The sequence below is a fragment of the Oncorhynchus clarkii genome, chromosome 2 (assembly GCF_045791955.1).
Source record: "Oncorhynchus clarkii lewisi isolate Uvic-CL-2024 chromosome 2, UVic_Ocla_1.0, whole genome shotgun sequence".
Classification (NCBI taxonomy): domain Eukaryota; kingdom Metazoa; phylum Chordata; class Actinopteri; order Salmoniformes; family Salmonidae; genus Oncorhynchus; species Oncorhynchus clarkii.
The window spans coordinates 59108478-59125190 of NC_092148.1; the positions used below are offsets into that span (position 1 = coordinate 59108478).

Below are 16713 nucleotides of genomic sequence, written 5' to 3' on the forward strand. Positions count from 1 at the left end.
AAAAGATTACCGACATCTCAGACGTCATTCAGAGTGAGCACTCAAAGAACACACAGGGAAGGAACAATATAACAAGGTTCAATTGATGATCCCAAACGGTACAGCAGATTTGATTTGTGTGCTCTAAAATCGGATTTCTTCAGATGAAAGTCACTGTACAGTGTTTACAAATTTCTCTGAAATATGACCTATAATGAATTACAATATGAGTGAAATAGTTGCTAATTAAGTATGTTAAAGTGCAGCTTATCTGTGTTGGAATGGTGTGGGTGTACCCCAACAACCAAATGGTGTGGGTGTATACCTGTCATTACAAATATTAATGCGAGTACACCGCTGATTGGCCAGCTCATCCTACTCAGGATGACATCATCTCTGTGAGGAAATAGCAAGCATTTTTTTTTTCATGTCTGTTTGAGATACAAGTTTAAGGTGGGGTTTTTGAAGTGTTTTTTTCTCCAATGTATGCTTATGCCACAAATACAAGTGTAGGATGAGTAAACAACATTATTTTGGAATGAGCTAATCGAATATGAACTTTTAAAAGTGAGATTTTCATTGGACGGTTTAGGAAAAAAAACATTTGCTGGTGGATTTTCAAATGCTAAAAATATCACTCAAAGTATAGGACAGAGCAGCCTACAATTAGTCTAGTAGAGTGCCATGGTGGGATTTACTCAGCAGGGATATGCTAAGTTTTATTTAATGACCTCTCACTGATCATGTGTTTAAGCCAGTTCATAGTATGTGTGTTCATAGTATGTGGTAGGGAAGGAGGGAGGGGGAGACCTGGGTGATATTGGCAGTGTTGTGTGAACAGACTTTGTGAACATGGAGAGATGATGTGTTCTCCACCGGTAGAGGGGAAAATATGACTGACACAAGAGGGGGAGGATTTGGGTTTTGTTCACTAAGCCAGGGTTTTGTTTTAGCCTATGTATGTGCACATGTGCGTGTTTGTGTGACCACCAGCCCTCAACTTGTCCTGTCTGTCTTTGCCGTCCACTCATCAATGCACTCAGCCACCCACACTGCCAGGCTTGACCCATGCCATCCTCTCTCCTACAAAGCCAGAGCAGAGCTGTGTCATTAGGTACAGTATGCTGCCGGTTGCTGGTCTGGGTGAGTGTGTAATTATGGTGCTGTATGGGTGCTCAGGGTGGTGCTATAGTCTTGCCCCAGACGGTGGATCGTGTGGAGACAGGCGCTTCCAACTCTGGGTCTGGAGAGGTTTCCTCTTCAAGGTCTTGGCTACAGGCTGATCACAGGGGGAGAAGTCAGTGTGGGACCTGGGTCTGGGTGGGGTTCACTCCCCCATACCAACACACCCTGCCTATCCTTCTGGAACCTATCAGATGGTCTTTCATTACCTAGAGGCCATGCTCTGACCTCAAAAGTGTGTGTGTGTGTGTGTGTGTGTGTGTGGTTTTGTGTGTGTGTGTGTGTACATTTGTGTTGTGTTGTGCATTTGGTTTGCGTGTCCTGTACATGCGTGTGTGAGCGTGTGGAGCAAGGCTTCTGTGTCATTAGCCTACTACACTCTGTTGGCTTGTATACTGTGATTGGAGATGGGATGGACTGGCGCGGTGGAACATTTAGCAGACTGCTTGCTGCCTGAGCTACACACAGACCTGGAGAGCAGCTATAGGAGGGCTGCTGTACAACATGTAGGATGTGGTGCGTTCTTTAGAACCTGTTCACACGGTGGTGCTTGTTGTGACGGGCAAAGGTACGGACACTCGTTTTCTCTCTCTCCATCTCTCTCCCTCTTCTCTCCTGTCTCTCTCTCTCCGCTCCTAGATGGTCTTGTACTCACCTGTGTTTGCCGTTGCCTGAACTTTGAGTGGTTTCCGTGGCAACCTTCACTTCACACTTCAGGGAATACCTGTGATCTCTCTCTTTGTCTGTTCTTTCTCAATCTGTCTTGTTTTTCACATTTTGTTACTCCTGTTATGAGTAGCTATGTGTGTTGTTACCATTACATCATTTTACGTGTTGATATTGCGTTATCCCACTGCTAAAGGGATTGCCATGTTTATTATGCCAGGCCTTTGCTTTGAAGCTAAGCAGCTTATTCAAAAAGTGGCAGTTCCTTCAAGTGGCAGTTGGTTTAGTTTCTAAAGACCATATAAATGGAAATATGGTCTCTCAGTGTGCAGCTCTTTGTGGAGCTTCTTTAAAATGACTTATATCTACTATTACCTGGTTGAAGAACCCTAGAAAATATCACACTCTCAAGTTCCACACCTAAATGACGAGGGGCATTTTAACTGTATGGCCTTCAACCTTGCAGGAAGGGTGCAACGTAACAGTTCATGCCAGAGATTTTCAGTCCAAGGCTGGTTTCCGTTCCAAGGCTGGTTTTCAATTCAAGACATGGCTGGCTTTTAGTCCAATGCTGGCTTATACAAGTTTTCTCTGTATTTTGAATATGAATGTATTTGTTTTCACTGTCTGCAAGTTATCAGACTGAAACAAACAGTTTTGACATTTCAGATCAGTGTTGCCGTAGCCTTTAACATGACAAATGTGGAACAAATCAATGGAACAACCAATCCATATCTGTCTGTAGAAAACCAGGGCAGGGTTCGAGCTAGTGATGGATCACTTACTGTTTGTCTGTGCGTGTATGTACACTACATGACCAAATGTATGTGGACACCTGCTCATCGAACATCTCATTCCAAAATCATGGAGTAGGTTCCGCCTTTGCTGCTATGACAGCCTCCACTCTTTTGGGAAGGCTTTCCACTAGATGTTGGAACATTTCTTCGGGGACTTGCTTCCATTCAGCCACAAGAGCATTACTGATGTTGGGCAATTAGGCCTGGCTCACAGTCGGTGTTCCAATTCACCACAAAGGTGTTCAATGGGCTTGAGGTCAGGGCTGTGTGGAGGCCAGTCAAGTTCTTCCACACTAACCTCGACAAACCATTTCTGTATGGACCTCGCTGTGTGCACTGGGAAATTGGCATAGGGAAACATGAAAGGGCCTTCCCCAAACTATTGCCACAAAGTTGGAAGCATAAAATTCCATTGAATGCTGTTGCGTTAAGATGTCCCTTCACTGGAACTAAGGGGCCTAGCCCGAACCATGAAAAACATCCCCAAACCATTATTCGTCCTCCATGGCACTATGCATCTGTGCAGGTAGCGTTCTCCTGGCGTCCGCCAAACCCAGATTGGTCCGTCAGCTTGCCAGATGGTATAGCGTGATTCATCACTCCAGAGAGCGCATTTCCACTGCTCCAGAGTCCAATGGCGGCGAGCTTTACACCACTCCAGCCGACGCTTGGAATTGCGCATGGTGATCTTAGGCTTGTGTGCGGCTGCTTGGCCATGGAAACCCATTTCATGAAGCTCCCGACGAACAGTTCTTGTGCTGACGTTCCTCCCAGAGTCAGTTTGGAACTCGGTAGTCACTGAGCTCTTCAGTAAGGCCATCCTACAGCCAATGTGTGTCTATTGGCTGTGTGCTCAATTTTATACACACAGGTGTGGCTGAAAAAGCCAAATCCACTAATTTGAAGGGCTGTCCACATACTTTTATACATATAGTGTATGTGAGCACACATGCGTGCAGGATTTGCTATGTTACTGTAACGAATGTGAGAAGGCATGATGTCAGCCCATATGTCTGTCTGTGAATGTTTTTCAAGGGCAGGGGAGTAGGCTCCACGTTTACAGAAAGAGGAAGCTGGAGTATTTTTAGTGGTCATGGGTGTTACAGCACCCATGACCAGGGGTGAGGAGGGAGGTGGGGTCCAGATGTGTGACTGAGGGAAGGTTGGAGTCAGAGTTCATAAGTCGGGGACAGAGAAACAGGGGACAGGCATGGTGCAGATGTTAGTGTATAGTCGAGGCACGGTGGGAGGAGGGGCACAGTACATTGCATGAATTGTATGATGGCACATCAGCTCATTCTTATTGATCCAGCATGATCTAGATTTGAAAGTATATTTAGTGCAGCTGCCCAATGGCAGTGTGAGCCCATATAGGCCACAGCCCAGAGGCATGCTGGGTAATTCTGAATCATCATCGTAATCCCCCATGTCAGCAGACGCCAAGCCAAGGAGGTCTCTGTATACATAGCCCAGCAGTAATACTCCACAGCACTACTGTATACTATTCCAGTTCTCACTTTCTCTTTCTCTTTCTCTCACACATCTGTTTTCTTCTTGGTACCCCTTTAAAGTACAGTAAATGTCTCTTATACAGGGTTGGGTAGGTTACATTCTAAATGTAATCCTTTACAGCTAGCTACCTGTCTAAAATTGTAATCAGTAATGTAACTTTTGGTTACCCAAACTCAGTAACGTAATCTGATTACTTTCAGTTAGTTTTGGATGACTTTCCCCTTAAGAGGCATTAGTAGAAGACAACAATAATCCATCAAATGCATGGTGTGTCATAATAGTGGTCTCTGACTCGCTCAGGTGGAGCAAACTTAAACGTGCGCCTTTTTTCAATGCTGATTTGACTGTCATTGAGAAAACAGAAAGGTTTTCACCAACATCCTTTCTGAATTTAAAAGTAATCCAAGAAGTAGGCCTAATCATCTAGTTTTTCAAAAGTATCTGTAATCTGATTACAATATTTTAGCTGGTAATGTATCTGAATACAGTTATAGTATTTTATAATCAGATTACATGTAATCGGTTACACCCCAACCCTGCTCTTATACCTGTGCACAGTAATAACTCTTTAGTTACTCACCAACAACGTTAATTAACAAGTTGTTACATAATCAATTAGTAAATCTGTTTAATCACTAAATAACACAAACATTCACAAACAGATACCAATTTCCCTGTGCAAGCCCTTAGAGGGAAGCTTGAGGAATGATTGTTCCTTACTAAAAAGCAGGTGGCAGGAGGGGCTGATTGAGTTATAGTGATGATTGCATTGTGGTAATAGTGATGGCATTATCCATTTCCTCTAACAGTATTACATTCCCAATTACACCCAGCCCAGAGCACACTGTGGCTCCCACATGGGCTTCCGTCTCAGTGCAAGAGGTGTCACTGCAGTACCTGGTTCGAATCCAGGCTGCATCACATCCAGCCGTGATTGGGAGTCCCATAAGGCGATGCACAATTGGCCCAGTGTTGTCCGAGTTTGGCCGGGGTAGGCTGTCATTGTAAATAAGAAATTATTCTTTAACTGACTTGCCTAGTTAAATAAAGATTTAAAAAAAAAAAAAAAAAAATGTAACTGTCCTGTCCGGCATAGAAAGGGTGATGAAAGAGAGAGAGAAACTAATAAAATGATCCAATGGGCTGTTCTAACCCAGTCTTCTACCAGCATGCCAAAAACAACCAGTGCTGCTGAGCAAAACCCTTGAGACTGTTTGTCCGGACACAGCCAATCCAACAGCGACGAAACAATAATAGACTGACCCTGATACCATAGAATATTCAGAGCATTTGGCAAAGATGCTAATCTGGCCAATATGCTTTCTGGGTTTGGAAAGGCGTAATGATGATGGATTGATTGTCTAATGAGGCTTTGGGAGGTATTGTTTTCAGCCTGCCTTTCTCATGGGGACTTAGTCAATAGTAGAAGCCAATCTTATGACATTTAAGAATGACAAATGCTTATTTATATCCCACGTGGACAGACTAGACAGGGCCGGGGGTCTGTTACAGACACCTGAGTTAGTGCGTCAGGGTGTCGATCTGCCTGTTGAAGTGTGGATCTGAATTACACCTGTGTCTCAGGCTCACTGTTATTAGATTGCTTGTTCAAATTTTAAAAGGTACCTTTATCCTTGACCAGGCGTGTGTGTTTGCCAGAGTGTGTGTGTGTGCATTTGATCCAAAGTGCAGTTGTGTAGAGTTACGGTTAGACACAAACATGTGTGTGGCAGGGGAGTTGGAGGTGGGCAACATTCCCCACCACACACCAACAGGCCTCGCTAGTACCTGAGTGCATGTGACTAGGTCACCATGACAACCAAAATCCCTTAAGCATACTCGGAGTAGCGTCACCGCTGGCTCTGGAAGTGGAGGAAGAGCTGGAGGCAACTTTCAAAGCTTACGGGGAAGAGAAAGAGATCTAGAGAAGGACCATCCTTAGGGGAGAGGGAAACAGCAGTGGGTCTGCTCCAACGCTATTCTGATCGTTTTGGATCCTACTGGTCTGTTTTAGTGCTATGCTCTGAACACAGACATCTGCCGGTGTCTCTGGTCGTCATTACTCACGATGTAGCAGCATCGTACACTTATAAACGCTCCACAATTCTGCACCATTAATAATGAAACAGAAGGAAACCACCACAGCCGGCTAGATGGGCTACATCGATCTCTGTGGTCACCGGATACTTAGCAGTACATCACTCATTTGCCCACTCTAAAACGTATTGACACAAACAGAGCCTCCACACACAAGCACACACACAACATACACTCACTCACTCACACACACACACACACACACACACACACACGCACGCACGCACACGCGCACATGCACACGTATTTACCCAGGATTCAGCAGGAGCTTTCTCCCTTTGTCATTATCAGTATTGATCTAATGGAGGAGGACATTTCGTAAAACAAATCCATGGGGAGCGGTTGAGGCCCCCGGACGCCATTCATTTGTCATGCTCGTCCCCATTGAAGCTTGCTGATGAGTCTCTGGGTTGGTTATGCTTCAGTTGAGTGTGAATTTTTCAGGCAGGAAGACCCCTTGGGTAACTTATGAAAGATGCCAAAACATCGCTTGGAGATATACGTCACGATTATTATCCAAGTCATTTCAATTCCGAAACAAACACATGCTTGGCTAGCTAGATGAAACAGATACCACCCCTCTCAGCGGGGGATATATTCCTTGATTCCTTCCAGCAAACAGATAACAGTTGTTAGTCATGTAAACACAGTAAATACCAGAGAGCTGACTACTGTGTTAGCTACTCAGGCAGTCAGACAGCAAGGCTCTCTCAATGTCAGTACTAGATGGAGGTCAGGACACTGCTGTGCACTCTGTGGGTATGTGTGTTTGTACCTGTGTGTGTGTGTGTGTGTGTGTGTGTGTGTGTGTGTGTGTGTGTGTGTGTGTGTGTGTGTGTGTGTGTGTGTGTGTGTGTGTGTGTGTGTGTGTGTGTGTGTGTGTGTGTGTGTGTGTGTGTGTGTGTGTGTGTGTGTGTGTGTGTGAGTGTGTGATTGTGATTGTGAGTGTGAGTGTGTGTGTGTGTGTGTGTGTGTGTGTGTGTGTGTGTGTGTGTGTGTGTGTGTGTGTGTGTGTGTGTGTGAATGTGCGCGTGCGCGGGTGTGTGTGGGCGTTTGTGTGTGCGTGTGGTCTTGTGTGGCTACAGACTGCAGAAGCATTAGAAGCTGTCGAGATTTCTATCTCTTCCTGTGCTCAAACCCTGACTACAGCATTATTTCACTTTTTATGTTCTGCCCGAGCACAAGTAGTGTGTTCAGGCAGAGATCGTCACATTCAGGCCTGGTCATACTGTAGGTTCAGCATCCTGCCGTCTAGCACCACCAGGGGTGGGCTACAGTGATGCACTGGCCTGTCTTCAGCAGGAGTGGACCCAGCAGAGCAAACACTGCAACAAAATAGCAGATTGTTTCTGACAGCAAACACCCTCTCTGTAAGTGTTCCTCTGTGTTTGGTTGTGTCACTGTGCATCTATGTCTCTGAGAGAACTGCTGTTTGTGTATGAATGTTTTATGTGTGCGTATGTGCAATTATATGTCTATGAAACTGAAAGTAGATAGGATACTATTCATACCGTTTCTGCAATGTGGCACTGTGGTATGCGTGTCTGTGTGTCCTTTTTATGTGTGGGTTAGAGACAGAGAGAGACAGAAATTGTGTGTCGGCTCTTACACAACCCAGGAGTATTTTCTCTATCCTCACTGTGGAGATGTATGGTTAGTTGAGTCTGGATAAGACATAGGGTGACTGTTTGATAAAACAACTGGTGTTTTTCTCTCCATTTCCCCCTATTGATCCAGCCATCCGTCACCAGGGTTGGGGAATAACGTATTACATGCAATCAGTTACATGTAATCTGATTACAACAAAACTGTAACTAATCGGTTACGTTACCAGCAAAAATGTTGTTAATCAGATTACAGATACTTTTGAAAAACTAGATGGTTACTTCTTGGATTACTTTGAAATTCAGAAAAGGATGTTTGAGAGAAAACAACACATTATGACACCTCTATGTGCATTTGATGGATCCTTTTTGTCTTCTTCTAATGCCTCTTAAGGGGAAAGTAATTGTGGTGGAATATTCTAATCAAGTGAGAGACTGTCATTTCTTCAAACAATCATCTTTATTCAATATCCATTAATTATTGCTAAAATGAGGCTGGTCGATCCCCCACCCTTGAATGTTGGACCGAATAACCTAACCTTTACACAAATCCAGAGTACTATATATAGCTGACACTAAAAATGCTTAGTCATGGTTGGTTCCACCCATCCCATGCAGATTGGGGCATCATAAGCCACTCTGGGTTCATCCGGTCGTTTTCTGCACAGGGTTGTTGTCTTAAACCCACCCTGGTTTAGTTTCCCAGATGCAAGGATGATTTTGAGACAATGAGGGATTGTTCTACTCCTAAACTATCCCAAGTAAAACACATTTTTGTCTATGTAATGCCGTCTTTAACTCATTTGTCAGCTCAAGCCATCTCTAGTGACCATACGCCCAGATTAGCTGCAGGGAACTAGAGTGGAGACCATACAAACACAGACACTAGTAGGACAGAAATGTCTTACAATAAGTTAAATATTTATTGTTAACCATTCATATCAAATAAATCAGGTAAATATGTCATTTTTCTCTCACTTTATCCAAAGTATTATCCAGATTACGTTACAGATCCAAAGTGACATTACAGATAACAGTTTTGGACAGGTAACTAGTAACTGTAACGGATAACATTTCAAATGTAATCTACTCAACCCTGTCTGTCACCCACCCCTATGATGCAGAGGTGCAAAGGGAGATAAATGATGATGAGGACAGGAACCGGCTCTGCACCTGCTCTTTCTCTCCTCTCCATCTCTCCTCACTTCTTCTCTCCTCCGCTCTTCTCTTCACTATATCTCTCCATCTCTAGCTCTCCTCTGCTTTCTCTCCGTCTCTATCTCTATCTCTCCTCGACATCTCTGTCTCTCCGCCTCTTTTCTCTCTTCTCCTCCTCTTTTCTCATCTCTCATGCTCCGAAACATTAGGTGCATGGTGCCTCCACTCGTGCACGCAGATGTGCTTTGTCTAATTCCATAAAAGGGTCCAGTGTTGTTGTACTCTGTGTTAATCACCATGACACCGCTTTAACCTGTCACCCTGAACAGCGAGATGCATTAAGAATATTGCATATGATCAAAAATGTAGTACGCTAGCTGATTCAAAACAGTCGCCAAAGCCCTATAAAAAGGATCCATGCCGACGCAAGAGATTTTTGGAAGCCAAGTCTGAGGCCTCAATATGAATAGTAGTAATTACAGTTGTGATGGTGCATTATATTACAGACATACGGTGTAGCATTGTAGCTGTCTTGCTGTCATCCGGACATCAAGATACCAAGATGATCTATCTAGCCAACAAAACCTGTACAGTTTTACAAAATACAGTATCTTCCGGATAGAAATGGCTCATATTGTTGTATAGCGTTGCATACACATCATTATCTTGTTAAATGAAGTGGCACATACTCTATATTGAAGATAGAATGGATCCCCGTTATTATGGCTTCATTCCAACAAACACTGACAGTTTCACATTGGAAAGGAAATGAGCGTGTCAAGACAGCTAAGAAGAGTTCACATTGAAATGGCTTATCATCGGAGCAAAACCTACTCACAGTTGTCCCCACTGCCATTTCAGCCCAGAGGAGAAGGTCACAAACAGCCCCGGGTGCTGCCTGAACTCCAATTCAACATAGCCATGGTCAGAGGTCCAGAGACAGATGCAGTTAGTGTGCAGCCAGCCTCATCCCAGGGCATACTCCTCATTTAGCAGATAGACAGACAGACACAGGGTCTGCATCCCAAATGGCACCCTTTTCCCCATTTAGCGCACCACGTCATGCTGTATGTCATCAGGGACAGATAAGGGCCCTGGTCAAAAGTAGTGCACTACTTGTGTGATTTGAGACACAGACAGGGCCTGCTCTGGGCACTATCTGTCCCTGATGACATAGAGCGTGACATCCACAACATGATAGAAGGTTTGACATTAATCATAGTGGTGACAAACAGTGACGTTACACATGAGGAGACACTATGTAACCAGAGATGGTCTATAATCTTGTAACAGGCTTTGATGTACGAGATGGATGATAAGGTGATCTTATTAAGAGAGCTAGTAGCATCAATATATTTCTGATCCATTGAAAGTTTTTTTGGCATCAGTCCTAAAAGGACTCACTAACTGCTTTGTTATCTTAAAAAGTCCATTGACAGGGACTGCATAGTCCATTGACAGGGACTGCCAAGTCCATTGACAGGGACTGCATAGTCCATTGACAGGGACTGCATAGTCCATTGACAGGGACTGCATAGTCCATTGACAGGGACTGCATAGTCCATTGACAGGGACTGCATAATTAATTGACAGCAGCTGCACTATTCGTTCTGTTTCGTAAAACAATGACATTTTCATAGGATCCTGATCGATTCAGAGCAGCATACATAATGGTTGTTTATACAGTGCCCCAGGGTCGCGGTGGCACACTGTCCAGAGTCATATTGCTGTTGCTGTGCTGAATATGGTTTGGTGGCTCTGGGGTTAGGGTAAGGCCAGTGGCCCTTCAGTGTTTCAATTCATGAATTAACAATTCATGATTTATTTATATTGTGTGGATTGCTTCACTTTCCACTCAACCCTATATTTATATAAGGTTACCCCACTGAGTGCGTCCTGTGTCTGATCATTGTTGACAGCAGTGTTATTTGCTAGGAATGCTGCCAATTTATAAACCATGTTTTGGCACTAAAACCCTTTGGTGTTTTTGTTGTGTTATGTTAAAAACAAGTCTGATTTTGACTGTTTAAACACACGGAGAAACGAACAGGAACTGTGTATCACCTGTGATGCAGTATTTCTAACCATTGGGGGACATTAGGGAAATGAACAAGGCCCATTTAGCTGACCACACATTTTCATCACAGTGAGTCATTGCACAGCTGATGCCCCTTCCCTTTTTTCTCCCTCTCTCCTTTCGACTCTCTCTCCCTCTATCCTTCTGTCCTCCCTCTCCTCTCGGCAGGTTCTGAAGCTGAGATGGTACTGAGATTCACTTCTTCATAGATCCGCCTTCCTGGTGTCCATGGTTTCCTTCTGACTACAGCAGCTAGTTCTACATCATCAAGATGATCTCCACCCAGAGACTCTAGTTCCTCATTCCTCCATTGGAGGACCACTGTGGTGAGGGGAGGGGGAGGGTGAAGGAGCCTCCTGCCATCAGGCAAATAGCTGCAGAGCCTGCTGGTGAAAGCGAAGGGAACCATGTAGTGTTCATTTCTCCACCCAGGGGGAGGGTAGATTTGAGTCAAGTTTGTTTTCCATTGATTTTAGTGTGAGAGTGTTTTATGTGAGCCAGAGATGGTCCTCCACACCTCTCCCTACTCCAGTGCCTTCCTGCGGTGCCTCACTAGCCTGTCATGGGGCTTTATATTCCCCTGCTACTGGCTGCTGGACCGCCTGCTAGCCTCCTGTGTGGCCACCTCTCTGGAAAAGCGCCGGCGCTCCCAGGACCCCTGCTCCTTTGTGACGCTGTATGTGCTGGTGTCCACTCCGCTCTACCTGCTGCTCCTCCTGGCCTCGCTGCCCTTCGCTCTGCTGGGCTTCCTGCTGTGGGCTCCCCTGCAAGCGGCCCGCCATCCCTATCTCTACACCCACCGCAGCCCGAACAAGCACCAGGCTGAGCAGGGGGGCGCGGCATCACTGGCCGACTGGAGGCCGCAAGGCCGCAGCTTCTGCTTCGGCAGTGCCAACGTGTGCCTACTGCCAGACTCCCTGGCACGCTTCAACAACCTGTCTGAGACCCAGCGCCGTGCCCGCGAGGTGGGAAAGCGCATCCGTAACGGGGCCAGCCGGCCGCAGATCAAGATATACATCGACTCCCCCACCAACACCTCCATCAGCGCCGTCTCCTTCAGCAGCCTGGTCACGGGGTTCCCACGCACCTCCTCACTGGACCAGCGGCCTGACAACACAGCCGAGGCCGAACCCCTCACTGGGTGCCCTGTACACAATTCTAGTGCAGACTGCCCAATACACACTGCCGGTGCAGACTGCCCCATACTCACCACTGGTGATGACTGCCCCATACACCCAACAGGGAACCAGAGCTCCTCAGATTGTCCCGTCCACGTAGCTGGTGGAGAGAACACACCAGAGTGCCCGCTTCACACTGCTGGTGCCCATAACAGCTCTGACTGCCCTGTTCACACCACAGTAGCCCAGAACTCCCCAGACTGCCCAATGCACGCCTCTGGGGTCCAGATCAGTATCAGTGCCCCAGAGCCAGACCCCCCAGAGGCCGAGACAGGAAACCACCAAGGCGAGGGTGACGCGGAGAGCCTGACAGGGGGGGTGCCTTCTAACAACACCCTGTCCCACCGCACCTCCATGTTCAAGAAGCACAGCGGCCGCAAGCGGCGCCAAGGCGACGACGGCATCGACCACGAGATCTCTGCCTTCTTCCCTGCCAACCTGGACTTCCTGTGTCTGCAGGAAGTGTTTGACCACCGGGCCACGTCCAGGCTGAGGCGGCAGCTGCAACACTACTTCCCCTATATCCTGAGTGATGTGGGCCGCTACGCCTGGAAGGGCTGCTGCTCCCGCTTCAAGTTCCTCAACAGTGGCGTTATGCTGGTCAGCCGCTACCCCATCCTGGACGCCCACTATGAGTGCTACCCTAACGGGCGAGGGGAAGATGCCCTAGCAGCCAAAGGAGCTCTCTTTGTCAAGGTTAGGTGTTTTTTCTCTCTCCTAATGATAGCATAGGCAAGTGCTGTAAATGTGTAAAAGGCTGAAGGAATTATCATAATTAGGGTAACACTTTGAGTGTTAACAATAAGTTACTGCCTCTTATTGGACCAGAACTTAGGTAAAGGAGCTAAATTTCCTCCAGGCTGCATCCTCACATCTGGCTGCTTTTTGGGGTTGGATGTGTTTCCACTGTTGTTAGACAGATATATTCAATCTTACTGTTGCAGAAACTTTGTGAACACAACGAAGTTCAATTATTTAGGCATAGTTCCCTGTACCCTTGGCTTGGGGGTAATTGAAAGTTGAAAATCTCTAGCAATTTTTTTGCAGAGACCAGGAAAAAATAAATGCCCTTTTGTTATTCAGTCTCAAATTAAATAATACATAACTGTAGACCTTATTTTTCATTTGAGGGTTGCAGATACAGGACCAGTCAAAAGTTTGGACACACCCACTCAAAGGGTTTTTCTTTATTTTTACTATTTTCTACATTGTAGAATAATAGTGAAGACATCAAACTAGGAAATAACACATATGGAATCATGTAGTAACCAAAAAAGTGTTAAACAAATCAAAATATATTTTATATTTGAGATTCTTCAAAGTAGCCACCCTTTGCCTTGATGACAGCTTTGCACACTCTTGGCATTCTCTCAACCAGCTTCATGGGGTAGCCACCTGGAATGCATTTCAATTAACAGTTGTGCCTTGTTAAAAGTTAATTTGTGGAACATCTTTCCTTCTTAATGCATTTGAGCCAATCAGTTGTGTTGTGACAAGGTAGGGGTGGTATACAGAAGATTTGGTAAAAGACCAAATCCATATTATGGCAAGAACAGTTAAAATGAGCAAAGAGAAACGACAGTCCATCATTACTTTAAGACATGAAGGTCAGTCAATGCGGGAAAATTTCAAGAACTTTGAACGTTTCTTCAAGTGCAGTCACAAAATCCATCAAGCCCTATGAGGAAACTGGCCCTGATGAGGACCGCCACAGGAAAGGAAGACCCAGAGTTACCTCTGCTGCAGAGGATAAGTTAATTAGAGTTACCAGCCTCAGAAATTGCAGCCCAAATAAATGCTTCACAGAGTTCAAGTAACAGATACAGCTCAACACCAACTCACCAGAGGAGACTGTGTGAATCAGGCCTTCATGGTCAAATTGCTGCAAAGAAACCAGTGCGAAAGGACACCAATAAGAAGAAGAGACTTGCTTGGGCCAAGAAACACAAGTCCAAATTTGAGATTTTTAGTTCCAACCGCTGTGTCTTTGTGAGACGCAGAGTAGGTGAACGGATGATCTCTGCATGTGTTGTTCCCACCGTGAGGCATGGAGGAGGAGGGGTGATGATGTGGGGGTGCTTTTCTGGTGACACTGTCAGTGATTTATTTAGAATTCAAGGCACACTTAACCAGCATGGCTACCACAGCATTCTGCAGCGATACGCCATCCCGTCTGGTTTGGGCTTAGTGGGACTACAGTATAATTTGTTTTTCAACAGGACAATGACCCAAAACACACCTACAGGCTGTGTAATTGCTATTTGACCAAGAAGGAGAGTGATGGAGTGCTGCAGCAGATGACCTGGCCTCCACAATCACCCGATCTCAACCAAATTGAGATGGTTTGGGATGAATTGGCCTGCAGAGTGAAGGAAAAGCAGCCAACAAGTGCTTAGCATATGTGGGAACTCCTTCAAGACTGTTGGAAAAACATTCCAGGTGAAGCTGGTTTAGAGAATGCCAAAAGTGTGCAAAGCTGTCATCAAGGCAAAGGGTGGCTACTTTGAAGAATCTCAAATATAAAATATATATATATTGGTTACTACATGATTCCATATGTGTTATTTCATAGTTTTGATGTCTTCACTATTATTCTACGATGCTATTCCCATATCTAGCCTACAGCATGTCTTTGATTATAATTTTGTGGGCTGTCTATTTATACTGTGACCGTATTTATTAAGTACTAAAACAAGGGGTTCAAATGTGAATTAGCACAGGGCAACAGGAACAAATTGTAGAATATTTCATATTTTTAAGGATAATCTTCTGTTATAGCTGTTTTTGGGCTTTCGAGTTGCTCCAGAACTGCAGACCTCTGCTATTTCAGAACATAAATTAAGTCATATTTAGCTAGTCTAACCCATTTTCATCAGTGAGCTTCAGTCGTTTTCTAGTGTGGCAGCGCCATGTCGTGAGCTGCAGGTGACTGACGAGGCTCCATTGGGGAGACTGATGACAGGCAGAGCAAAGCAGAGTTTGGGTTCATTGATCACTAACCTGCGAGGTTAGGGCTACATGGCTGGGGCTAGGGCTGTTTGGCTGGAGCTAGGGCTGGGGCTAGGGCTAGGGCTATGTGGCTGGGGCTAGGGCTGTGTGGCTGGAGCTAGGGCTGGGGCTGGGGCTAGGGCTATGTGGCTGGGGATAGGGCTGGGGCTGGGGCTGTAGCTGGGGCTTGGGCTGGGGCTGGGGCTAGGGCTGTGGCTAGGACTAGGGCTGGGGCTAGGGCTGTGTGGCTGGGGCTAGGGCTGTGTGGCTGGGGTTAGGGCTAGGGCTGTGTTGCTGGGGCTAGGGCTGTATGGCTGGGGCTAGGGCTGTGTGGCTGGGGCTGTGTGGCTGGGGCTAGGGCTGTGTGGCTAGGGCTAGGGCTGTGTGGCTGGGGATAGGGCTAGGGCTGTGCGGCTGGGGCTAGGGCTGTGTGGCTGGGGATAGGGCTAGGGCTGTGTGGCTGGGGCTAGGGCTGTATGGCTGGGGCTATGGCTGTGTGAATGGGGCTAGGGCTGTGTGGCTGGGGATAGGGCTGTGTGGCTGGAACTAGGGCTAGGGCTGTGTGGCTGGGGCTAGGGCTGTGTGGCTGGGGCTAGGGCTGGGTGGCTGGGGCTAGGGCTAGGGCTGTGTGGCCGGGGCTAGGGCTGTGTGGCTGGGGATGGGGCTAGGGCTAGGGCTGTGTGGCTGGGGCTAGGGTTAGGGCTATGTGGCTGGGGCTAGGGCTGTGTGGCTGGGACTAGGGCTGTGTGGCTGGGGCTAGGGCTGTGTGGCTGGGACTAGGGCTGTGTGGCTGGGGCTAGGGTTAGGGCTATGTGGCTGGGGCTAGGGCTGTGTGGCTGGGGCTAGGGCTGTGTGGCTAGGGCTAGGGCTGTGTGGCTGGGACTAGGGCTGTGTGACTGGGGCTAGGGCTGTGTGGCTATAGTTGTGTAGCTGGGGCTGTCTGGCTGGGGCTGTGTCCGGGGTTGTGTCCCAAATGGCAGCCTATTCACTTGGTGCCATTTGGGATGCATCCCTGGTTCTGGCTGGGCTCCAGGTCCTGCTGGGCAGCTCAGCAGTTCTCAGCCTGAAGGTGATGATGGGTCTGGGAGATGCTGGCTGACAACAACCCTGCTAAGTTCTGTATGCACCTTTTAGTTCCACCACTCTGACAACCTGCTGCTTATTGATTCAGATAACAAGCTCATATGGCTTTGCCTCTATGTGCCTCCCTCCTCCGTAGGGTCATTCTGGGTCATCATCTCACTCTCTCCAGAGCTCTTGTAGGACTGACCCTTAGCTTCAGGGTCCTCATGCAGCTTGACCCCACAGACTAGTAGTCTTTAGAAAGAATGATGTATCCAAGGGGTCTTTCTCTGCAAGATTGGGAGTCTTGTGACCAAACAAACATTATCAAACCACATGGTAATTTTTCTCTAACAATGTACGTTCTTAGCAGACCTACATGAAGTGTAAGTGGCAGATTTAATTTGCAATAC

The 16713-nt window shown here is 46.6% G+C and overlaps 1 protein-coding gene across 1 annotated transcript in view; it reads left to right on the top strand.

The window, feature by feature from the left end:
• The window catches only part of LOC139381765 (sphingomyelin phosphodiesterase 3), a 33625-nt gene that overhangs the window by 4199 nt on the left and 12713 nt on the right, over window positions 1-16713 (top strand). The window contains exon 2 of the mRNA XM_071125519.1: window positions 11241-12946. Coding sequence (XP_070981620.1) covers window positions 11576-12946 — 1371 coding nt within the window. The 5' untranslated portion in view covers window positions 11241-11575. The remainder of the gene's footprint in view (window positions 1-11240; window positions 12947-16713) is intronic.